Consider the following 25,774-nt stretch of genomic DNA (forward strand, 5'->3'; position numbering starts at 1 on the left):
TTATTGCCAACAAAGGGTATATAACAAAGTATTGAGATGAACTTTTGTTATTGACCAAATACTTTTTTTCCACCATAATTTGTAAATAAATTCTTCAAAAATCAGACAATGTGATTTTCTGGATTTTTTTTCTCATTTTTTCTCTCATAGTTGAGGTATACCTATGATGAAAATTACAGGCCTCTCTCATCTTTTTAAGTGGGAGAACTTGCACAATTGGTGGCTGACTAAATACTTTTTTGCCCCACTGTATTTCAATAATCCCATGTGTATCTTTAGAAATTATGTTTGTTTTGTGTTCTCTCTCCTTATTATTCTTTACATGTCAGATATGGTGAACTGTAGGCCTGAATATGAGGTGCATGGTTTCAGATAAAAGCTTTCTTTTAAATGAACATATGGGCTTCTTGAAAATCTCTAGGGGTGCTCAAATACATTCCTCCATTTCAAAGATTCAAATAAGAATATTAAAACCAGTACCTCATGAGCTATGGGTTGGTGCTATTATTTATGCAGAATGCACTGCAAAGTCTTATATATTAAATAACTTGCTGGCATGACAGAAAAGAATGGTGTCTAAATTTGACATATAGTTTGTTTACACAAAAGTTACTTTATGGGAAGCAACATTTTTGATAAACAGATTTTATCCTGTCCTATATATAAATTCCTGTATGGACATAAACTGTGTTACTTCTAAAACCCCACAGATTTTTCTTTCCTTGTACTTCCTTCCCTGTAATGTAGCTGTTTCATTTAAGCATCATCTTACATTTCTGAAGTTGACATAGTCTTTTTCTTTTATCATATTTTTTAATGCAGTGGTTTGATCCTTAGGTATAGTTTTTATCCTGTTTATAATTTTGTGTTTTCAGCTATAATACCGGTCAAAACCTTTAGAACACATCAGTTTTTCCTGCTTTTCTTCACATTTAATCAGTTGAAATGCAGCGAATGACCTAAAATGGTGAAAAAGTAGGCAGTTAACTGCCAGAGATTTGAATTTAAAGTTTAGGTTATCAAAAACTGAAAAAAGGAAATATCAGAGTATTACAAATGGTCCTTCTTCAGGGAACAACTAATAGGTCTGGATTTCTTTTACAATTTCTGACAGCTAATAAATGTTCCTATTTACATTTATATTCTATGTCAGTGTTTCATTCTTCAAAGAACTTTTTATGTGGCGAAGCTTACCTAGTTCATGTGCCATTCTACTTACAGTGATCTAATCAATTTAATTATTTCCTTGACATATTCACCTCTACCATCTGTTGGTCACGTATGGGAAATCAGATGTGATAAACGAACTAACAATACCTAAACAAACAAATCATTTAAAAAAAACAGATGGAAGCAAGCTAGGATATATCATTACCAAAATACTGCTGAGTTATCAGCAAGCTGGAAAAATATAATTTTTTGAGTACTATTTGTAGGTGCAAATACAGTATATCTATCTTTAAAATAAATTTGGTTTATTTTGTTTTTATTTAATGAAATCAGGCAGTTACTACAGAAACACTATTAAAATTGTGAAAGAAAGCATTGTAGTAGATACCCTTTACTATCCCGTGCCAAATTTCCCCCTGGGGACAAATAAAGTTCTTTCTGCCTATCTACCTGCCTTTTTATTTTGCTTTTATTTAATCGGTCCAAATTGTACCTACTTTGAACAAAGTATTCTCCAGTAAATGTCCTGCTAGTTAGTTGACTGTTTTGTGATCTTTACTTGATTCTGTTTGACTTTAACTGAAAAACTCCATTAAATCCATGTTGAGGTTCACTCCCTATAAAGCAAGGGTTGGCTATTGGGTGCACTGCCACTTAGGACATGGAGGGGACAAGATCCAGGCTTGGAAAATATCAATTAGAATGTGGTATATATAATCATTTATTAGTCAGGAGCTGGTGTAAACAATTGAAACATTCAACTGTTTTATTGGGTTCAATTCTGTGAACAGCATTGCCTCTGGAAGAACGACCCTGGTGGGCATAGAAATGCATAAAAATCCTCAGCTAAATGCTGTTTAGGTGGAGTTTGTACTACTGTCAACAGCAGTATGTAGGTGATGTTATGATCTGCATTTTCTGCAGAAAAATACATTTTTTAGGTTTTATCCCTCTGTATACATTTTTTATACACTGCATTCATTAATAATGTTAATTTATTTGAAACCTGTCATTTAAAGCTTGTTTGTTTCTTTGGGCTAAACCATTTTGTTCAGGTTTGTAGAGTGGTTGTTACAAGATGACATCTAGAGTTGTGTGCACTGTGCACAGTCATAGGGTATAAAGGTCAGCCTCTTGAACTTCTTTGTGAATTTTTAAAAGAATAGCAAACCATATGTGTTAAAAGTTTATTAAGGTATTTATTTAATTTATGGTTTTGAAGCTGGATGGCATTTTGGCTTAGGTGCTAGGTATTATTTGATTTAGTTTTCAATCCTATTTATCTCCTGGTCCTGTTTCCCTTCTATTGTGGTGTGCCCACTATCAGCAGTGCAACAGCCAATAGGCATGCATATCTGTGAGTGTTAGCTACAGACAGTTTTATGAGTTTTTGTTTTTAGTTTACTTTATAATAATGTGATTTAACTGAACTTAAAACTATAGTTAATTCACTTACATTTAAGGTTTATTTGATTTGCAGACAGTATGCTAAAGAATTTCTTGTGCTTTGTTGTTATATCTAGTTAAATAAACAGACTAATGAAATGATTTTTAATGGCATAGGCTGATCTATAAGTATTGTCAGACACAGGTCAGTGTGATGTATTTTCCCTACGCAAAGCAAAACAAAAAAAAGAAAGAAAACATTGTCTCATTGACAGTTAGGGTTTGACTCACCACAATCTTTATATATAGTTCGCTACAGTGGCTGTTCGTTTGTCTGTCCAGGATTTTAAATCACCAGTAACTCGCAAACCATTTGACCTATTGACCTGAAATTTGGCACACATATACTACGTGACCTCTACTATCCACTTTTCGGTGACAATTGACCTCCAAGGTTATTCCTCTTTTTATTTTTATTTTATTTTATTGTATAATCAACTCTTGGTAGCGTCCAGCAGGGTGGCACATATGTATGGGCGCCGTTCTCATCCCTACCACCTTCACCGTCACTTCCCCTACCTCTTCATATCTTAAATCATTCTTGAGGCAGATTGAAGACTTAAGTGAAAAATGAAGGAAAACATACTAAGTAATTGCAACATAAACACTGACTTTCAGTTTTAACGCAAAAAGGTGCCGACGAAAGAAGAGAAGAGTTGCTCAGGAAGCGGTAAGCGCATCAACCTCTGAGAAAATGAATGCTAAACGTACAGAGAAAGAGGATGAAAATTAGGAATGCTCAAGTCAAGTGTACTCACTGCACGTTATCGTGCAGTGCGCCGTTACTGGTATACAAATAACATAGAAACATCAAAATAAAATCTAAAAAGCAGCAACATATAGTACATTACAATACTGTATATTTTACATAGTAAAGTATCAGCTGAGTCAAAAAGGTATATATTTGGCTTCAGTTAAAAAATGTACTGCTATATTTATTTTGAAATTAAATCCTTTCAGGCATAGCATCTGAAAATATGAGAATGAAGAAATAAAAACCTTATCTTCCTAAGCTGCGAGTTAAAGAACTGACATAACCACAGTTGGTTAGTAGAGCTCGTGTCTCGGATCTGCTGGGTTTAGTTATTATCAAGGTATCGCCAGCTTACTTTGAGAAACAATTTCTTTACAGGTGGGTGTTATGTTATTATGTATGCATATAGCATCATTTCTCCTATGGAAATGTTTTCACTTTTCTTTGTATTTTCTTTAAAGATTTTTTTCTTGGCATCTGGCACCCTGTTGTGCTTAGTTACTCATTAACAGTTACAAATTTGTTTGCTTTAGCTGTTAGCTGTTTTGCTCTTTAAATAATATGCTGCTTAGCAATTTGCATTTTTTTGATGTTCAGGCATATTTTCTACAACACATTTTATGTAGGAAACCATTTAGTGTTTAACCATTTTGTGTTTTAATGATTTGCCCTTATTTGTTATTTTAATAAGTGTTTTTAGCTACAGTTATGTTCTATAAGTATGCGTTAAGGCAGATGATAAATTCTCTTTAATAATCCAAATGTGTGTGATACTAGTGATACACTGAGCCACTTTTAAAATTAGTTTTAGTAATTTCCTAACTTCTTTTACTTTTTATTACTTCCGTGCTATACATCTCATGATATGCATCTTTCTTTTTCTTTCTTGATATGTCTTTTTTCTGAATACCTGTGGTGACTCAACAACATAATAAATGTTCATTATATTCTGATTTCTTCCATACTTTCATATTACGTAAAGTAAACGCAGATGGACAGACATCCCAGTTGGATTGTGTTTTAGTTTGGGAAAATGGTTCCAAGGTTTTAACAGAAAATAAGCAGGCAGGAATCAGAGAGGAAAGGTCCAATACTTCAGTTGTTTACTTGTTCAAATATAATATCAGTTACATACAATATAATAGCAATATACATGCAGATATAGGAATTGTACTATTGACTTACAGTAATATATATATATATATATATATATATATATATATATATATATATAAATTATACTATTGACTTACAGTAATACAGATATATGAATTATACTATACTTACAGTAATATCAAAAGACCCAGAGCCATCATCCTAGACCAGTAGACTGAGGGAGCCCGCATGTCAGTCTCGTCAGAGGATCAACTCGTGAGCCTGGTCCAATACCGGGCAGTGTGCACGTTCCCCACGGTTGAGCTTCCAAAGAAACTGAGGGCGGAACCTTCCCTTATATACTAATTGAGTGTCCTTGCCCAAAATGGCTTATGTGTAAGCAGTGTATACAGAAGTGATCAGTTTCTGCACACCTTCTTCCCACGGGACATCTTATGTGTTATCTCTACTAAGCCTAAAACAATCCTTCTTAGAGACATCAAAACAACTTACAGAAAAACATCTTGCATTAATTAACCTTTCCCTAAAACATTCTGAAACCCTTTATGAGAAACAAGTTTTTTTGCACATTCTTTCGCTATCATCCCAGACATTCCAATCTTTGTAGCTGGTTTTGCACTGAAGCGACCAACCCCCTCTTACTCCTTTATTTCATCCCTTCTCCTGTTACAGAGAAAACCTTTTTTATTACAGATTGTTAAGTGGTATCTTTCCCAGCTTGGAGACTATTATAGCAGAGAAGCAAAATGAGAATGACCTTCTAGGGCCATGTGTTCCCCTAATACATTGGGGGGTGACATTCCTCTGGCATGGCTCCTGCCTGGACACCAGCTTGTAATTCTGGTGGGCAGCCCTGTTGGGGTCCTTGGGTGCTGCTAAAGGAAGCTGTTAGGGGCAGGCTCCCCTGCCTAGCCCAGAAGTGCTTCTAGGTGTCAGTTTTGTTACACCAAAAGTACTACTGACTTTAAGATGAAAAAGAACCACTCCACCTCCTCCTGGTTAGTCAAAGTTAGGAGTGGAGTCAGGCAAAGCTCACCTGGGAGGAACAGAGGAGAAAGTAAGAAATAATTAAAAGAATTATTTATATTTGTATTCTGGAAAAAAATTATTTATATTTGTATTCTGGAAAAAAAAGAATGTGCAAGAAGGTATTTTCTGGAAAATAAATACTTTATTTAAACTGGTACTTGTGTTTTGCCTGTTTTGTCTGGTACAGTCAGCAATATGTTCACAACTAGGTAATTCCATGTTCCCTTCTGCTTTAAAACTCCTAGGAATATTTTTTTGTCTGTAATCTCTTTTGGTTTCTCATAAGTTAAGTTACAATTAAGTCAATATGTTTTAAAGAAGGATCTGTTAATATATATGTTGGATTATAATGAAAACAATATATTTTACATGATGTTCATTTAACAATAGTAATTCACCCTGCCGATATGTAATAAAGACATTGCTAGTTGATAATGTCTTGATTGATGAATTCCATAGCTGAATTGCTAAAGTTATCTTGTATATTTATGATGTAAAATAAACTGTTGTGGACTTAACATCTTAAAGTCTGGAATTTTATAAATCTTAACCAAAACATTTAGTACATATGGAAGCAATGAGTATGAGTCAGTAATCTAAAACACACTGTCATTTGCATCAATGGGTATATTTTTTATGTTCTTCATTTATTGTAACTACCTTCTGCTAAAATCATTTATATTTTTCCCAGAATCAATAACACTTAATTCCCCAGAATACCAAACTGAGAACAGATTTTTTTCCAAATGTATTAAACATAAATCAAAATTTCACTTTGACACAAGTATTCAGACCCTTTGCTATGTTGCTTGAACTTTAACTCAGGGGCATCCGATTCTACTGATCATCACTGAGATGTTTCTTCACCTTGTTTGGAGTCCACAGGTGGTCAATGTATTTCATTGGACATGATTAGGAAAGTTACACACCTGTCTATAGAGGATCCCACAGCTGTCAATGTGTATGACAGCAAAAACCAAGCCATGAGATCAAAGGAATTGCTTTTAGAGCTTAGAAATGGAATTGTGTTGAGGCATAGATCTGGGGAAGGCTGCAAAAAATCCTGGGGCATTGAAGGTTCTCAAGAACCCATTTTCCTTCATAATTCTTGAATGGAACAAGTTTGGAATAACCTTAACTCTTTGTAGCATTGGCCAACTGGAAACCAAGTGACTTAACAACCCAACAGTTACTTTTGCCGAGTGCCGGAAAACCTGTGTTAAATTGAAGAAACTTCCTTAAGGGCAACCATCATGCAACACTCCACCTATTTATGACACAGTGGCCAGACAGAAGCCTCTCTGCACTTAAAGACGCATGGAAGCCTGCTTATAGTTTGTAAAAAGTACCTGAAAGACTCTGGTCTGATGACACCAAGATTAGTGTCAAGCCTGGAGTGAAGCCTGGTGTGGGCAGCATCATGCAGTGGAGTTGTTTTTCAGTGGCAGGGACTTGGAGACTAGATAGGGTTGAAGGAAAGCTGAACAGAGAAAAGCACCTAGATGTTCTTAGTGGAAACCTGCTTTGTAGCCCTCTGGTTCACGGACTGGGCTGAAGGTTCACCTTCCAACAGGACAGTGACCCTAAGCACAAAGCAAAGACAACACAGAACTGGCTTAGTGACAACTCTGCAAATGCCCTTGAGTTGCCCAGCTAGAGTATGGACTTGAACTCACCAAGTATCTCTGGAGAGATCTGAAAATAGCTGTCCACCGACAGTGTCAATCCAACCTGACAGAGCTTAAGAAAATCTGCAGAGAAGAATGGTGAAAAAATACCAAGTACATAGTTATGAAGCATATTAAGCGTGTTAACTAAGTACTGCATAAAGGGTCTGAATGCTTGTGCCAATGTGATATTTCCGTTTTTTTTTTTTTTGGTTTTTTTTTTAAGAAATTTGCAAAAATTTCTAAAATACTGTTTTCACTTTGGCATTCTGGGGAATTTAAGTGTTGCTTGATGAAGGAACAAAATAATTCAGGATTCTTAAACCTTCTCCCTGAATTTCCTCTGTGGTTCCAGTGGTTTCAAATGCTCCCACAGCTCAGACTGTGTCCTTATTGCTGTGTCCTGATCCCTAATGGTAAGGCCAAAAGCAAAAAAAAACACAAGAAACCTTTACACTAAAATATGTTGATAGTGGAAAACAGAACTTAAAAAAGAAATAGAAATTAAATAAATAATGAAAATTCCAAAGGTTGAACCTAAGTAAAGAAATCCAAAGAAACACAGAAGTAAAATTACTTTATAATTTTGAAAAACACAACCAGATGTGGAAAGCTTTTGAAGAAAATCCAATTAAAAAAGCCCTAACACTAACCAAATTTCCAAAAACCACAGCATCAGTAAATACATTAATCCAAGACTCAAAAATGTATAAAGGACTAAATGTATACACTACTATGAGGCAAATTAATCTTTCTATCAAAAATTAATGTAGCAACAAAAACAAGTCCTAACAATTATGTTATATTTTATGTACTTTGCTATGTGAGGGTAGTTTTTGTTTGTCTATATCTCGTCCATAAGTGTTTCTTTCTCTGTTGTAAGTTGTGTACACATTGTTCAAATGTCACAATTTCCATCAAGTTTTGTATAGTTTCATTGTTAAATATTTTTTTAGGTTTTTATTAATAGTCAAGTTAGTCTCGGGCAGATTGCCTTTATAAGTTTAAATTAAGCAGCAGGTAATACCAGCTCCTGTCCAAAAGATTGATTTAGCATACAGATTTTAATACCGTTTGATTTTTAATATGGCAAAAAGGATAAATAAGAAAAGGCGTAATATGTTTTAGCTACAGTGCAGAAAAAGCAAAGTACATTTACTTTTTCCATTCACAGTGATTTTCTTTTTCTAGCTATGAGATTTAAAAAATTGAGCTTGAGTAAATGTTACATTAATAAATGTAGTAATAAGCTTACAGTCCAGTTAGTTCCCATTGAAGGTGTGCCCTGCATGTTTTGAAAATATGCAACAATTTGATCATGAACATGTTTAGAGGCCAGAGCATGACCATACAGTACATGCTGAAAACATCCCAACACAGACACAAATCACAGTTCAGTCTTCTGTCTCTCTCTCTCTCTCAACAGCACTGTAGACAGCTCATAAGCTTGTAGCTCACTCAAGTTTTAATAAAGAAAAAAGATCATGAACTGCACCTCACCGTGTCATTTAAACAGGTAACGGATGGGCACCAGCTCATTTTTTACATAAGCTAAGGTATATTCAGTTCAGAACTACAAATGAATATGAGGACCAAGGACTGGAAGATATGCATGATTCTAATATCATATCATGTAATAACAACAATTAACACATTTAAAGGCAATTAATCTAAGCAGTTTGTCAGAGTAAATTTCTACCAATGTAATTTTTATGCAGCATACATTATGGCAAGTGACTGTCTAATTTTTACACAGGTTGTTCTTTGAAGAAGTGTTCCAGATGATACTGTAGCATTGATTTTAAATATTTATTTCTATATTTTTTAATTGTAGGTGTGAGTATGCTGACCTGAGAAGTTAGTCAATTGTTAATTTGTACTTGTTCAAAACTGACAATATGATGTTTTCTAGGGTGCAATGGCCCCATGCTTTCTGGCTTGTTTCTTAACAATCACTGGAGCCTTGAATGGATTAAGTTTGGAAGAAAACTGGAACAAACTCAAGAGGGTATGATTGTTTTTTGTCATTTATTTTATGCAGTATAAAAGAACTACCCATGTGCACCCAACTACATTGCGTGTGTTAAAGTTGTCTGTGAAGGGCTCCCTGTTTAAACGCGGCTGCCAGTCGTGAACTAGGCCCTTCGTTGCACAGCATTATGATTTTTTATAAGGGAAACAAAATTAGAAAACAAAACCCTTGGACATTGATTCGATAGGAACGGCCTACTTGGAATCACTGTCCGAATAGTAATTATGTGGTGGTGGAGGAGCATTTCTGCTTCTTTCCGTTCACAGTCCATCTCGTTTTCATGACGCTGTCGTTTCCTGTCACGATCTCTTCTCAACCTTTCTCCAATCTCGCAGGTTGCTTTGTGGCAATCCAAAGAGTAAGGAAGAACCAATGCTTCTTTCTTGAACTCCAAACGGCGACTGATGGAAAATCACTGAAGTGTGCCCGACTTATATACTCTGACTGCCGACTCCAAGAAGTGGGTGAACATTCGATTTGGACGAAGTGTTGCCAACGACGGTCGATAGAAACACAAAAAAACCACTGTCTCGACAACGAAGCAGGTGTCAACGCCAGATCTAAACACAAAGAGTGCTATCGACAGTGTTTGTAAACAAAAGTAACAACCAAGGTGTTGTGTATTCAGCCAGTACAAACAGCACGTAGTCTCCTTTAGTTCAATCCTCTTTAATCACCACACTCCAACCTCATCCAACGATCCTCTCCCTCACTTCCTCTCCTCCTCCATCACTACTGCCCTCTACTGAACACAGCAGGAACACCACACAAGGCAGTGAATTCGCGGACAAACAAAGATCAAGATCCAAATGAAGATTATATATAAAGATTAACAGTTTATAAAGTTGTGTTACAAATTAATGTAGTTTTATATGTACTGAGTGTTAATATTGATATAGAGCTTGTTATAAAGTTAGTCTGTTTAACTTTGAAGATACTTTAAATTCGTTTCAGTTTTAAAAATATATTTCCCCCTGGTTGTGATGCACCCCTGTGCCCTAAGCAAACTTTAAAGGGCCAAAGCTCAAAGTCATCAAGGCTCTGTTTATAATCTGTCACTACTTGGAATCTAGGAGTTTACCTTTTGTATTGCTAGTCCTTAAGGACCATACTTGCTTTCTCTCTCTTCCTTCCTCCATTTTGCAGAGAATTTGCACCTAGGGAGTCCACTGCCTTTGCAGGGCTTGCAGTTCTCCTTTGCCGTACTTGTCTGTCCACAAAGTTTTTAAAAGATCTTTCTTTGCCAGCAGCAGTCCTTACTCAGCTGACCAACTGGCTATACTTTCTGTAACTGAAAATGTGTTGCAATGTGTAATACTAAACAGACTGATGAAACAACAAATTTTAAAATATTTAAATAAGCTTTCACTGAATATATTTTTAAACTGAAAATCTGCCACAGTTAAGAGTTTTTAGGGACAAGGTTAACTTATTGTCCCTGTCTTTATGATATGGTAGATTGTCATCTGGCTTCACACTATCTAATAATCACCTGGATAAAGGGAATCTCTTTGCAGGGTATAATATAGACTTTGAGATCTTTTCCAAGACCAACTTTTTCCATATCTAAGAAAAAGTACTTAAACATGTTTATCTTTGGTTTTTGGCCCTTTTTTTTTAATAGAAAGTGGATTACTTGCTTTCACAAACAATTTCTCTGTAGGGCTGGAAATGTAGTCCCTAAATATGATTCATCTTATGTTGTAGATTTAAATAGCCTGCCACTAATAAAAATAAAATGTGGGGGTACTGTAGCACTAGTACAACTATTTTGCGGATTAGTTGCATAAGCATAAAATGAATGCACCTAAATAGTTTAATGAAATATGTCTCTAAGGCCTTAAAATACACAAGTCTAAGCTTTCAAATATGGTTCACAGAACTGCTGCCTGCTATTCTGGTTCAGCATAAGTCCACAGAGGGTTTTTAGTGTTGCATGCTACAATTTCCCTTTTTAATATTTTGAAGGCAATATGAATGTATCTTATGACTATATACTGATTCATATGCATGAAAGACATGAGTGTAACACAGCTTGGGAGCTTTAGCCATCTTACATTGGTTAATGTTTTTTGAGGCCTGTTAAGAAATTATTTATTTAAAATAGTATTTTGATCAGTAATAAGAATGATCATATACAGCATCTTGGGCATTTTGGAGGAGTACTGTCTTGTTTACTGCAAAATATCCTTTGTGAGAATTGTGAACTCCATGACAATTTTGTTATAATTCCAGTATATAAAATATTTAATGAATTCTAGAAAAGTTAATGAAGAAGGCACAGAAGAGCCTATATTTTCAGAGAGACCCAAGGAAATGGGAGGATATATTTTAACTTCTTTCATTCCAAAGATGCAAAACAAATCATAGGATCCAACTTGTCAACTGTTGAAGAGATCCATTCAGATGAAAATAATTAAAACCTGTGCCATTTAAAGTGTTCCAGACACCTTAGCCACAAACTGTTCTTACCTTTACAGTTAAGCAGATTATACCATTACATCAAAGTATGGGCAGGTAGGTTTAGGAAATCAAACAGTATGAATCATGGAAAAAAACATAAATGCATCTAATACATGTGTTGAAACAGTTGTATAGTGACAATAAGGTATGCCTAAGCAATTACATCCATGTATCTTTCTTTATATCACATTTTCCTAGGCAAAAATAACTCCTGAATAAATCTGGTAATTACAAATTGTCAGCACTTAAACCTTATCAATCAAGGAGTGAAAATACTCCCTTTTGGTAGACACAGATAATTAATATTTTTATATATTTGTGAAATGCAGGAAGAATGAATTCCTAAGACAAGCCAGCCCAGTATGCTTGTTTAAAAAGTTGGTTAATTTTTTAATTTGGAATTGATATGGCATGGAGAGTAGTGCAGCTGATGATAGTATAAGTGGCATAAAGAGCCAGCCTCAGGAAATGATGCTTTGAAATTTGTATCCATATTGTCAGCTCTTACACAGTGTATGTATTGATTAATTGGTTATGGTGATAGTAAACAACAGCTTGAACTTACAAAAAGCAATATTTTTTCTGGCCCTCCATATCAAAAGATATACCAAATTAAGTTGAGATGAGCAAAATTTGTTATTAGCCCACAGGTCTCTTAACTCCTTTAAAGATTGTATCAAAGTCACTGTGTAAATGGCAAAGGTGATAAGCGAAACATAGTCATGCTGCATGTATTGCCTATCTCATCAAACTTTGGTATAGCCAAAGGTAATACCGTACTTGAGAAATGATGAAACTTCACCACTTCTAAAATGTGGTCCACCTGCATGACTAAAGAAATTTTCCAAAGTAAGCAGGATAGAAGGCATCTTTATTGATCATATTTCTCATTTACTTGGATTCTTCAAATTTCATTTTTTATTTCTTGAAGGTGCCTGCTTTTCATATATTTTTTAGTCTTTCCTCAACACCAAATTACAGTCATACTAAAAATGTTAATGATAATTCTGGCATTGTTTATGGTGTCACTTCTTAGCACTTCTTGATGATTGTATCATGCTGTTGTGCTGGCCTAAATTGTTTTGTACCTTTCACTTCGTTTAAGAGCATATACAGTACCTCCTTAGTCACCTGTCTTTTATGTAGACTGTATTTTCTGGTGCTCCTAAATTCAATTTCTTGGCTAGTACTCTGAAATTTATCTGGGATATAATATCAGATGATTTTATCATGGCAAGAACACCTTTAAGAATTGCTAACTGTTGGTATTTTAACTCACATTTCTGCTTTCATCTGGGTTTGGATATTGCTTAAATATCAGTTTATTAATTATTCCTAGCTAGAAGTGTCATCAAGGTAAATCAGATGACCAATATCAAGTATAACACTCGTAAAACACATAAGCCCACTTAATCAAATTCAGAATTTCAGATTGGATAATAAATTCCAATATTTACTGCCTGCTTAATATCTATGTATAGACTAATACTGCAGCTCGACTCTTTAGAATATTTTATTTGCTGCAACAACGTCTTTAGCAACTTTTACTTTTTGATAGTTGGTTAAACTTTTATCCAAAGGTTCTAATACAGAAAAATTTCAAAATGCCCATACAGCATCATTAAAGTGTTTTCCCACTGTTCAGTGTTGGTAATAGCTGTAAATGAATTAAGACTGTAGTTAGGAACAGGATCCCTGGTGAAACTAAAAGAAAAAAGAAAACTGATATTCTCTCAGACAAATGATAAAAAATAAAAGTCTGTGAAAGCCTAATATTTTATGCTTTTTTGCTCTTTTCTTTAAAGGTTCAATATCAATAGTTTCAGGAAAATGGAAGCAATAAATACAAACTGGCTAAAATTTACAAAACTCCTGAAAACTAATGATAAAGAAGGGTGTAACATAAATACTTGACATAATCTTCAAGAAAATTAAAAAGACATGGTTTTCTTATCTCTTCTTTGACTTAATTACATAGTGCTGGAAGACTATACTTATACTTTCATTCTGGTTTGAAAAAAATTCTCTCAGCAGGTTCAGGAAGCAGCTGTACTGTATTTTGCATCACCAGAATTACAACTTGCTCATTTGGCCCTTACATGTGATACTACATTAACTTCAACAGACATGACTTACTTCTTAAAGTCGGGACAGATTAATGTTTATTTCTCTTGGTGCACATTCCTTTAACTGTGGTGTGTTACTAATCAGTCTAAGCTTACAAATTATGGAATTCCAACCCTCTATGACTATTATATCTTCAGAAATGTTTTGTTAATTGGGAGCTTTTAATATCTGCTATAAACACCAAAACAACCATCCATACATTTTCTAATCCCTGTGGGAGCTGGTGTCCATTCTGGCTTATTTGGGCACAAGGAGGCATATTCTCCTACATGAGGCACTAGTGTCAACCAGAGTGCAGCACTAACGTACACACCAACATTTTTTCACATAGAGCCAATTTATAGTTGTCATTTTTATGTATAATATAGCAAACAAGAGAAAGTTTGTACATAACTTTATGGTGGGTTTTCTTTGTCCTGTAAGAATTATTGTATCTTGACTTTTTTCTTCTTTAGACCGCATGATCTCATACACACAGCCACACACATTAACATGTACTCTTTCAAGTATAGTAATGGATGTACTTCCTGCGACAGCTGAGGGAGTTCAATGAACTACAGGAGTTGCTGATTAAGTTCTTCACAGTAATCACTGAATCTGTTCTCAGTTCATCCATCTTTAAAGATCATGGACACTAGTCTTCTCACCTTACAGGACCTGTACTATTCCAGAGTAGTGAAACGGACCTCTCACATCCAGGCCATAACCTTTTTGAACTTCTCCCATCTGCCAGCTGCTATAGACTAAACTACAGAAAACAAGCAGATATAAAAAGCCCATACACAGTCAATCAAGCTCACAAATGGTTAATTCAGCTGCCCTTGGTCGGTATGGGCACCTCCAAACCCCTCAATACCGCACAATATTCTTAGATATAGTTAATGTGCATATATTTCTGTATTTCCTGAACTGAGTTAATGCCTTGTATGTGTGCATACTTGGTCAATAAATGTGATTCTGTTTGTGATTCTGATCACTGTAGACTGATATTGATACATCAAGACTAAAGGCACCATATGAATCCACTTTTCAAACTACCTGAACTTCCTGACAGACAAATTGTCACTCTGAAAATTGAAGCAGGTAGTCTAGACGGCTCTAAAATTTCTACCATAATAGGGTGTAGTGTTATAGCCAGGATGCAGGAGTATTTTATGTTTTTTTGATTTTTGTGTTAATTTTCAATTATTTTTCATGTTATTTCTTTTAGTTTTGTTTACTATTTATTAATAATATGTTGACCATTAAATGGCGAACAGTATGGGCCCTTTGTAGATGGAACTCCAGGAAGTGGGGCCACCCTAACATCACCACTGCTGGGGTGTCCCACTGAGAAAAGAATTCAGCTGCAGTTATTGAAGTTGTTTAAAGTAAATATTAAGTATTGTTTTTTTATTCAATAATTTCTTGTTCAGTGATTATTTTCTGCTTTGGTTACTGGTTTATGATTAGGGATTGAAATTTGGGACTTTGTGAATTGCGTTTAATGCAACTCCTTTCCCCCTCGTTTAAGCATTTTTTGTAGTTTTCCTAATTAATGATTTAAACCCCTCATTTATAAAGATTTGTCATTTTGGTTTATCTCTACAACTTGGAGTTTTTGTGGTTTCTTCCTCTTGCATTTTTGATATGTTTTGTGTTTTGTACATTAAAAACCAGTTTCCCCATTTTGGAGCACTTTTGGAGATCTCACACATTTTTCCAGTGTTGTTGACTCCTAACTACAACACAGGAATGGTATCTTGTTGTCTCATCAGGCACCACCTACAATTGCATTTCTTCCCTATCAAAATAACTAGCAGAAAAGATTTCAAGAATACATCTTCATATAGTCTTATGTGCTGCTGAATACTTAATACCAAGTATAGGAAACATGATGGTGCAGTCTGCTCCTTGTATTTAGAAAATAAGGAAATCCATTCAAACACACAATAGTAAGAAATAGCCTCATAAGCTGTGGTCTGTCTGTCAAGTATTCTGTAATTCAAGATACAAAAGGGGGATATTAGTTCATCTCCTGGCATTATGGGGTGTATGATGTTAATGAAGAATTGTGATACAAACTAAAACTGAACTATACATGCCAGGATGCCATCATAACCTAGCTTACAGCAAATGTTCAACCCCACGTCATGATAGGAAACCTGTCTTGTGAAGCCAATGGAAGGGGCTTATATCCTTCGGTTTCTGAGTGCCTTTCCTTCATGACACAAAGGCAGTCTATAAATAATACATGATTAGCATTTATATACAGTTGAAACATTGTGCTTTCTTCATTAATACTCAACTAACAGAAAAGATTATACTGTAACTATCACAAGTGTGCACAATAGTTCTAGAAACAGGTTAAAGTAGATTTATTGGTCTGTGCAATTAGACAGAAGTTAAAAAAATCTAATCAGTATAGTTTTAATGTGAGGCAGCAGTCATGAAAATGAGTTTGTAGATTGCCATGCAGTACCCTGACATACCAAGGACACTCTAGGATCATTAGTTAAAAGTAATTAACAAGATGAGCATGGTCTGAAAAATCTCTGTTCAGGGAATTGAACTAAACAAGATGGGAATATCAACAGAGTATGTCGACTGCTGTGTATGGGCAAATTCAGATTTCTAATAAGGGATGTTACTACTGTTCCTTCTTCAAAGTAGAGAAAATCAGCAATTGTATTAACGGCAAGGGGGGATGACTCTTACTTATTTATGAAAGGCAACAAAATAAATGTAAGAATATCTTGTTCACTTCACACAGCAACAGATGACATGTTTCAGTATTCTTATGAACAAGAACAAGAGTACCGAATAGAGATGCAGTACTAAAGCAGCAAAAGTAAAACACATAACAAAAAAATGTCAATTTCACTAAAATGTACAGAAAAGCAGAGCTTAACTATGGTGTAGGAGAGTATGAAGAAACATTACTTTAAATCGAGCAGAGTTTATTATCCAAGTCAAGGAAGGATCATTAATATGATTATTCTAGCCATTCTTATTTCAGAAATATAGTGTACAAGTCTGTAGGTCTCATTTAAAGTATGGATTACTTTTCAATGCTGGTACAACTAGGACAGTTTTAAAGTTAATGACTTTAAAACAAATAATGCAAAATTTACATACTTTATTCGAAATAATGAGCTGATCTGTTTTTTAGCTGGTGCTTAATCAGGCAAAGGGATATCCTTCATAATGTTGCAGAGCAAACAAGTTACAAGAATTCTAAAATACTGTATTAGCTCAAGAAAATTTTTGAAAACATTACAAAGTATAAATAAAAAAGAACCAAGTGCTCAACAACACTGCGATGAGCTTATTGATAACAGTGAATTAATTACCCCAGGCTGTGCATATACATGTATAAAGTATCTTGTTTAAGATATAATTCTCTATGGTGTCTATTGCTGTAGCTCCTCTGTAATACAAAATGGAAGGACTGATGATGAAAAGGGGCAGCTGGTGACAACTAAAGACTGATTCTGGCATAGCCATGGTTAATTTTTTTTTTTCCAAATCTGTACAACATAAACTTTTCTGCATTCTGCTGAGATGGAGTTTGGCAGAAGTCATACAAGCCACGTGCTCACATTTGGCTCATAGTCTAGATGTTCCATACCTAGTAATATCAGAGTATTTGAAATTTCAATTCTAGTAAAGATTAAATTAATCTGTAATGTTATTATGGCACTTTGTACTAAACTGTCTCTTGCATTCTAATGTGCTTGCAGAATAAGATAAGTCACGGTTGTCATTTTAGTGAAACACAGGGTCTATGTATTTATTTTTAATACATTTAGAAGGTAATTTATAGATTGGTACTTTCAAAAAGAAATTACATAAAAAAAAGAAATGATGCTACCAGTCAATAAGTGCTTCTGGTGCTAATAATAACATTTTCCTGTGAACCTGCAGAGGAGATGGAGAAAGATCTTTTTATCAAAGATGTTCTGCAAAACTATTTTTCTGTAGAGAAACATTTACTAGAAATTGTCTAAAGGGGAAAGAAACACGTTCATGGTGGGAGTCATTCAATTGCTCAAGTTACATTGCAGCATTTGTTACTGAAAACCATATTGGTAAAACTGCAGGAGTGAGTATTGACAAGAAATTTTTTAAGTTCTGGAGAAGACTGGAGTAGCAATGCAATGCTAACTGGAAAGGAAGATCAATGGTACCATGGTTTGTGTTCCAATTAGCAATAGAAATAGATGACATTATTTTGCTTTTCAGAAAAGGTTACTAAAGAATAGACACTATCTCCAAACCTTAAATTTAGAAGAATAATTGTGATGTGGAAATACAAGGGGTTCTTGGGTTACATCAAACAATATTTTGTGAATAAACAAGAAGCCTACAACCATGTACTTCAACATGTTTGGTCAGAGGTGCTAAGTAGGTATGTAATATATTGGTGCCAGTGTAAAGTATGCTATTATTTTTCACAGGCATTTGCATCTTTTCATGTATTCTAGATATTATTTCCTTACTTTCTAAACACAAGTTGCAGACTGTGCCATCATGTCACCCATACTTGGTATTAAGTATTCAGTAAATTTAATAAATATTTCATTTTACTCTAGTTGTGTTTTGTATTTCTCAGAAGAATACAATTGTATTTTCAGCTTGCAAAATGAGGACAACTTTTTTTTCCACAAGAAAAGTTAAAAGTGATTTCTGTGTTAAAATATTTAAATAAACCATGAATCTTTCATAAATTTGTAAAATAAATTGAGGTTTTATTTTTTAACCATAAACCTCAGCCCTACCAGAAGTTATTTAAATACAGGATAACGCATAGTAGTTTCCTCCCACAGTCCAAAGACATGTAGGTTAGGTGCATTGGCAATTCTAAAATTGTCCCTAGTATGTGTTTGGTGTGTGTGTTCACCCTGCGGTGGGCTGGCGCCATGCCCGGGGTTTGTTTCCTGCCTTACGCCCTGTGTTGGCTGGGATTGGCTCCAGCAGACCCCCGTGACCCTGTAGTTAGGATATAGCGGGTTGGATAATGGATGGATGGAAAAAGCATTGTACTGTAGACAACTTTTAAAAACAAAGGGGTTTATGTAGATCTGCAATAACTAATGATATCAAGAACATAAATTAAAAAATAGCTGGCTACAATTTTTTTTTTTATCAATTAGCTAATTATGTCACGTTCACTTACACTTTTTTGCGAGAGGGAAAATAGATCTGAGGAAATGGTGCAGGTGGTGGTGGAAGCTAGAGTAGTTGAGCTTTATGTTTCATCCAAGTAGTCAGAAGTATTGCAGTATTTCACTTTGATATCTTTGCTGCACAAAGTTCAAAACTAACCTCGTGTGGCACAGGATGATAGCAGTGATGCTTGAGCATGTAGGAATCATGCATGAAGACGAAGTGGCTTCAGTACAATAAGTTACTACTTTTAGTGGTAAAACACACATTTTAAAGAACAGCATTTGCCCGGTGTCTGAAAAGAATAAAACTACACCTGAATCATTGCCAACAAATATATTGTAGCCTCACAGGGGGGGACCAGCTCCCCAAACCTGACATAAGCAGACACGCAAATTTTATTCTGCTGTGGGAAACACTTCTTTTTGCCTTCCCACCTGCACAGAATAGTTATAAAGCACAGGCACATTAAAAGCAGCACACAACACTTCTTTTCTTTGCATTCTTTTCTGTCTCTCTCTCTCTTTTGTCTTTCTCTTCTTCCTTAGATCGCTTCCAGTCCTCCTCCAAGCTTCATCCTCTGCCTCCTGACTCTGGCTCCTTGAGCAGTAGCAGCAGGCTCCTTTTGTCCTGCACTTAGGAGTAGTTCCATTGGCTCATTAGCGTGGTCCGGAAGCACTTCTAGGTGGGGCGGGAGCCCGACAAAGTAGAGCTTTGCAGTCCCTGCAGCACCTCCTGGCGGCACACACAGAACCCAACAGGGCTGTACTGAACTCCAACTCCCATGGAGTCCTGTCGGAATCCAAGGCACCATTGCACTGCAGGGGGGCTGCCATCCAGCACTCCAGGGGAAATAATACCCTGTGCATGTTCTTTCACCCAGTCCTTCCAGTCTGAAGCGTCTTGGCCAGGCAAGCACTGGCTGTCTGCCACAATATGTAATTCAGTGACTTGAAACAAGACATATTCATGCATACCTATTGTAAAATGAATACAGTTTCTGAGGGAATGAGTGTTCTGCATTAAAATACTAGTATAAAATTACTAGAAACTATATGTTTAAAGGTGCATGGTAGCAAATTCTGCTAACCTTGCTAGACTATGACATAAGTACTGTAGCTAACTTTTCTTATCTGCTCCCCAATAATTGGATGAGTGTTATGAAAATGTGTCAGCCTTCTATATCACAACTGAAATTTGAATGACCTTCTTCTGTTGGCACTATCTTTGGAACCTTTGGCCATTGCTTACAACTCCTGCTATTTTAATCCCATAAAAATTAAAAATGCCTACATCCACCCTAGGAAATGAATCATCAGTCTTTTCAGATATTTGAAATCTATTTTCTGTTTGAATATCTATATGCACCTTTTCCTTCAAATGGAAAACAATACCATTTCTTCTTATCATTCCTATTTCTATACTAATCGAGTATATTGGAGTTGAAACCTGCTTGTTACTAAATTATATAACTTAAATTACTGTTGTATAAACATGGCAAAAAGATTAATCAAGTCTGACTTAGCAATTGTCTAAATTAACTTATGAGTGCCATGATTCCCCTAATGCATATTGGTTCTGATGTGAAATTTCTCATTTTTTTCGAGGAGGCAAAGACCAACATTAAAATACTCTGTTCTTTTTGATGCAATACTAGTAATTTTTTGCTGACCTATAGTTGAAATATTAAGCATTCAATATTTTTCCCACCAAAAACTATTTCAGCCCTTCAATGTCTCACTTCCATAGACTTCCCTTAAGAAGGCAATTGCTGCTCCAAATAAATTAACAGAAGGTTACTAGCTTCAAAATTAAGCCAGCCAAAATATACTGAGCCCCCATTCCTGTTATATGTAAATCATATATGGTGATTAGTAGAGAAAAATATGAGCCCCATTTCTAAACTACACAAGCAACCCCCATTTTTAAGTATTATTTTTTGACTATAAATGGTAATATGTGTTCTTTTTCTTCCTGGTACCTACAGGGTTTTTGAACATCAGAGTTCTTTTCTGGTGAGCTGCTACTTTGGAAGTTTCATTATCTTTGTGAGGATTACCATATTCTTATCTCAGTTCTCACCCCCCCCCCCCCCCAACACCCCCCACCCCACCCCCCCTTGCTCGCTTTGCAAAAGTGGTTTCTGCCATGTATTCTTTAGTTTGTAAATCACTTTCTTACCATTACACCTGGAGTTATGATCTCTCCTTATTTTGTTCTGTTTATTATTTGGGGCATCATTTTAAAAAGTATTAACCTTTGTACCTAAAAACCTAGACCCCAGTTTGTTCAATTCCATTTGGTTCACATATATCAAACACCTCAAAGGTGCTATGCCATACTGCTACTTGTGCATTCCTAAAGAGCTTGCAACATTCTTACATATCCTTTGCTCCTGTCCTCCCCTCTTCTTAATCAAAACTCACACCCTCACCATATGATTTATTTCACACAGGACCCTTGGGGTTGGGGGTTATAAATGATTATATTTGTCAGTTTTGGAGAAAACACTGTTTGAGGTCTAGTATTTTATTCTTATGCTGCTGTTGTCTTTCTTATTGTATTTATATAACTTATACTGAAAGTTACTACTTTCTTTATTATTAATTTTGTGTTTTTTGACTTAAAACAAATATATCACCAAAAAGAGTTGTGGGGCCATGATGTGCCTATGGTGTGGGTGATCTAAACAGCAAGAGAGCAACACACACTCGGTGCTGCTTAGTCTGAAAGCAGCTTTAGTAGTGGTCATTTCAAATCAATTCAGCATATTATTCTCCATAAAACTTTGTTATTGATTCTCACATATTGGGCTCTAAGCATTGTAATAAGGTGAATAATATTGTATTCAAAAATATTGTACCCACCATGTACCTACAATATGTATTTCAAGCACAAAACTTTTATTTCAAGTATATATTGTTAAGAGCAACTGAATCAGAAGAGAAATAATTTTTACTCCAGGTATTGAAAATCGAGTTTTAGTCTTGTACTTTGATTTTGTGTAATCACGTATGCTACAACATGCTAAAACATGCACACTAATGGACACAGCATAGCCTTTTTTTGCTGTGTACACTAAATGAATAAAGGGCATGGATTTAACTTTACTTTTTGTGTAAGATCTTCATGGCCTGTTGCTTGTTTCCATTACTTAATTGGGAATTTCAACAATATATGAGTATACTATTTCTAACTGCATAATTACTGGACACTAAAAAGACTTACAAACATACTATAAAATACTACAAACATGTATGACATTAGAACATTTTAATTGAACCAAGGAAAGGTGTTCCTTAGTTTGGCATGGTATCAGATATATGTTATAACTCAAGTTATAAATGAAGTTATTCTATGCATTAGTTAATACTGTAATAAATATTTTGAACATTGTGAATTAACATAATGTAAATACAGATAAATGAATATTCATTCTTATATTATGCATGCAACACAATGCAAGTGTGAAAATGTGTGGATTTCTTTAGATTAGGCTGCTATACTTGGAAACATGTTAAAAGAATGTTTTTTGCAGATCTGGCATGCTGATTAATCATCTGAACAGAGATGTGGTGGCATCTCATTCATAAAACAAAGATGGATTTTTTGAAGGAGCATTAATCAAAAGCTGTCACAACGAATACCTGTCAATTCTGGTTGCTATATGACCAATGGGTGTTTAATACCACAGAGGCAGAAGTAGCTGCTGTGGTTTTGTGTCTTATAAAGTTAAACAAATTAATGTTTTGAAAGGTCGAGTACACCTTTGATCCCATTTTGGAAAGCATGATCTGGTGAGAAGATCCATTTTAACTTGAATATGCTTGCAGGTAGCCTTTAACAGAGGGCAACTCAGACATGTCATAGAGTCTGGAGATGGGTGACTACCAATTGTCATTCTGAATGACATTTATGTCCTATTAGTTGCCAACTTTGCGGAATGAATGGTTTTGGTACTTTGCACTAATATGACAAGTTTAAACTTGCAATCATGCAATTGTCATTGACCAAGCCCTATTTCAAAATTGTCATATGCATGTTACACTTTTTTTGTGATTTTCATTGCACCACATCATAGTCAGTCAGGTCACTGGTCGGATCACTCATCACTCACAGTTCACTAACAATGACATATTTGTCTCTACAGTGAACTGAAATGACTCTGAAAATCCACAGAATCACCATGTTCTCCATCTATTATGACATTGTGCAAAGCCATAAGTAAGATCCAGCAGTCTATCTTTTAACCCAAATTCTTTAATGTAACTAAACAGTGTTCACAAAGTAACTAAGGTCAGATTAAAGAAATGCATTTATTTTACTTTAATTCAATATTTACTCTAAATAATATTTATTTTGATTAAAGAAATAATAATAAAGCCAGCTATAATATATAATGAAAAAAACTTAGAATGAAAACCATTTTAAACTGGAAAGTGCAAACACATACAGTGGACTCAGAAAGTGTTCTCACCCCTTCATGTTCTGCACACTTTTTATTGTGTCATAAATTTAATCTTAAATGGAGAAATTTGTCATTTTAGACCATCAATCTGTATTCAATATCCCATAATGACAAAGTGAAGACATATTTTCAGAAACATTTGCTAATTTATTAAAAATCAAAACTGAAATTTCTCATTTAGTTACTGTACATATTCAGACCCTTTACTGTAGCTCTCCAGATTGTGGTCAGGTGCATCCTGTTTTAATTATCATTGACATGTGTCCAGAACTTGATTGGAGTCCACATGTGACAAATTGAATTTATTGGATATCATTTAGAAAGGCACACACCTGTGTATATAAGGTCCCACAATTCACTCTGCATGTCAGGCCAAAAACTAATCCACAAAGTCCAAGGAACTCTCTGTGGACCTCTGTGATTAAATTATGGTGAGTCGTGGATCAAGATACTGTAGCATACCATGAAAATAATGAAATGGTTAGCAGAATGTGAGGCGTAACTATATTAAACAAAATGAAATCTAGTTTTCTTTACAAAGAATGGTCCAAAGCTACTTCACAATTTGGTAAATATTCATTATTGCTGTCCTAAAATAAGCTTGCTGGGCCTCTGATGAACTTTTTTGATATTTAGACATGCATGAGGAACTACCTCATATTGAGTGCTATGTTCACATGGTTCTTCAAAATGGAATAATAAGTGTCAAGTATGACTTCATTTAATTTTAAACATTGACGAGGGAATGTTGTACTGATTTTATTTCTGACTAAACTACTGTATGTTTCATTTATTGTAATGTGGCCTATATGCTAATTAAATCTTGGAAAACGTTGTTGTTCTTCAGTTTCTGTAGTAAAAAAAAAAGACATTCTTGATATGTCAGTGTTTTACTTTTTTGTACTTTGTTTTATCTCCCTTGTCCTAACCTCATGTAAGTTAAGTTATTGTCCCAGCATGACTTCATATGAGTAAATCCATGAGTGTGTCAGCAGAGACAGGGTTAAGGTTAGGACTTGAATTACAGGTTTAAACTCTGTCTTGCAGCCTCTGATATCAGGTGCAACTTAAAAGGCAAGTCTCCCATGTAGCCATTTCCTTAAAAGGAGAAACCCACTTCCACTCCTCTAAGACAGGGACAGTGCAATGATTCTTACTGGTTATTTTCTCAATCTCAAATGGGTAATTAGCCCTTGATCCTCTAGCTTGCTCGACTATGCAAGACCATGTTCTGTCAGTGGCACCTGCTAGATGACCTGCCCTGTAATGCTTTGGTTAGTTTTTCATATTTTGACCCAGACTGTGTTTTAATTCCCTATACTGTTGCTTCTGTCTATTGTCTTTTAAGGGTAACCAGTATAGCAGTGGCCACTGCATTCCCACAGTACCATTTGCAGGAACATTTAAATTTGCATTTAAATGTTCCAGCACCACCTTGTGATTCTCCTGGTAATGCCTTAACAAGTGAGCTCTCCTTCACCATTATTTAATAGATGGTAAGGAAAGGCTATATGCACTGAATTTCAATAAAGTCAATTTTGAACTACACACAAAAAACATATTCAAACATTTTGAACCATGATTCTATGGACCAGTAAAAATGTATGAGGCATTTTTATAAAATAGGAAGTCAAAATGTGGTGACTCTTCTACAAAAAGTGAAGCAGTTTGTACTGGAAAAATTATGGGAACTAAATTGAGGTTGGTGCCAAAATTGGATGCAGAATCAAAGCATGTCTATATCTGTATCTATATGGATGCTTCGTAATGTGTATGTTTAATTTATTTAGCAGGCTTTTCTGTACAGTATGACAACTGTAGATTTCTTATCACTCCCTATGGTTTTCAATAATTTTATAGGCTCATTATTGTCTCATGAAGAGAGTACAGTGAAATTCTTACTTTCATGCACTAATAAAGTATCTATCTATCTATCTATCTATCTATCTAATCAACATGAAGCACATTGAAACCCTCTAGCGCCATGGTTAGTGAGTGTAACTCCCTTATTCCTTACCTAAAAATTTTCAGGACACATTTTTCATAACCTACCAGCAACAAATTACATGCCAAATGTTGTAATACATTCAATTACTCTTTTTACTTCCTTGATGGCAAATTGATTTTACTAGACTTTTATTTTTAAAAAATAATTAAAAATATTTATAAGAGGTGATCAAAAAGAAGAGCCTGACTTATTACACAAATGCCAAATTTGGGAATTATCCCAGGTCAACTTGACCAACTGTGAGCTAGTTTGTTCAGGAGAAAGTAGGGTGAAATGACACTCAATACACTTGAACTCAAAATGTATGGATAAAACTCCTAAGATGGCCCGCTTGTTAATTTACAAG

At 35.1% G+C, this 25,774-nt stretch overlaps 1 protein-coding gene across 4 annotated transcripts in view; it reads left to right on the top strand.

Annotated features, from left to right (window-relative positions):
* mpv17 (mitochondrial inner membrane protein MPV17) overlaps positions 1-25,774 on the top strand; it is a 309,255-nt gene that overhangs the window by 250,330 nt on the left and 33,151 nt on the right. For 3 of the 4 annotated variants that reach the window (XM_051925496.1, XM_051925494.1, XM_028796789.2), the window contains exon 5: positions 9,095-9,190. In XM_051925496.1, coding sequence (XP_051781456.1) covers positions 9,095-9,190 — 96 coding nt within the window. Of the gene's footprint in view, positions 1-9,094; positions 9,191-14,786; positions 14,863-25,774 lie in introns of those variants that run through there. The other variant, XM_051925497.1, reaches the window with a different exon arrangement.

Source organism: Erpetoichthys calabaricus, chromosome 3, assembly GCF_900747795.2.
Source record: "Erpetoichthys calabaricus chromosome 3, fErpCal1.3, whole genome shotgun sequence".
NCBI classification, from domain to species: domain Eukaryota; kingdom Metazoa; phylum Chordata; class Cladistia; order Polypteriformes; family Polypteridae; genus Erpetoichthys; species Erpetoichthys calabaricus.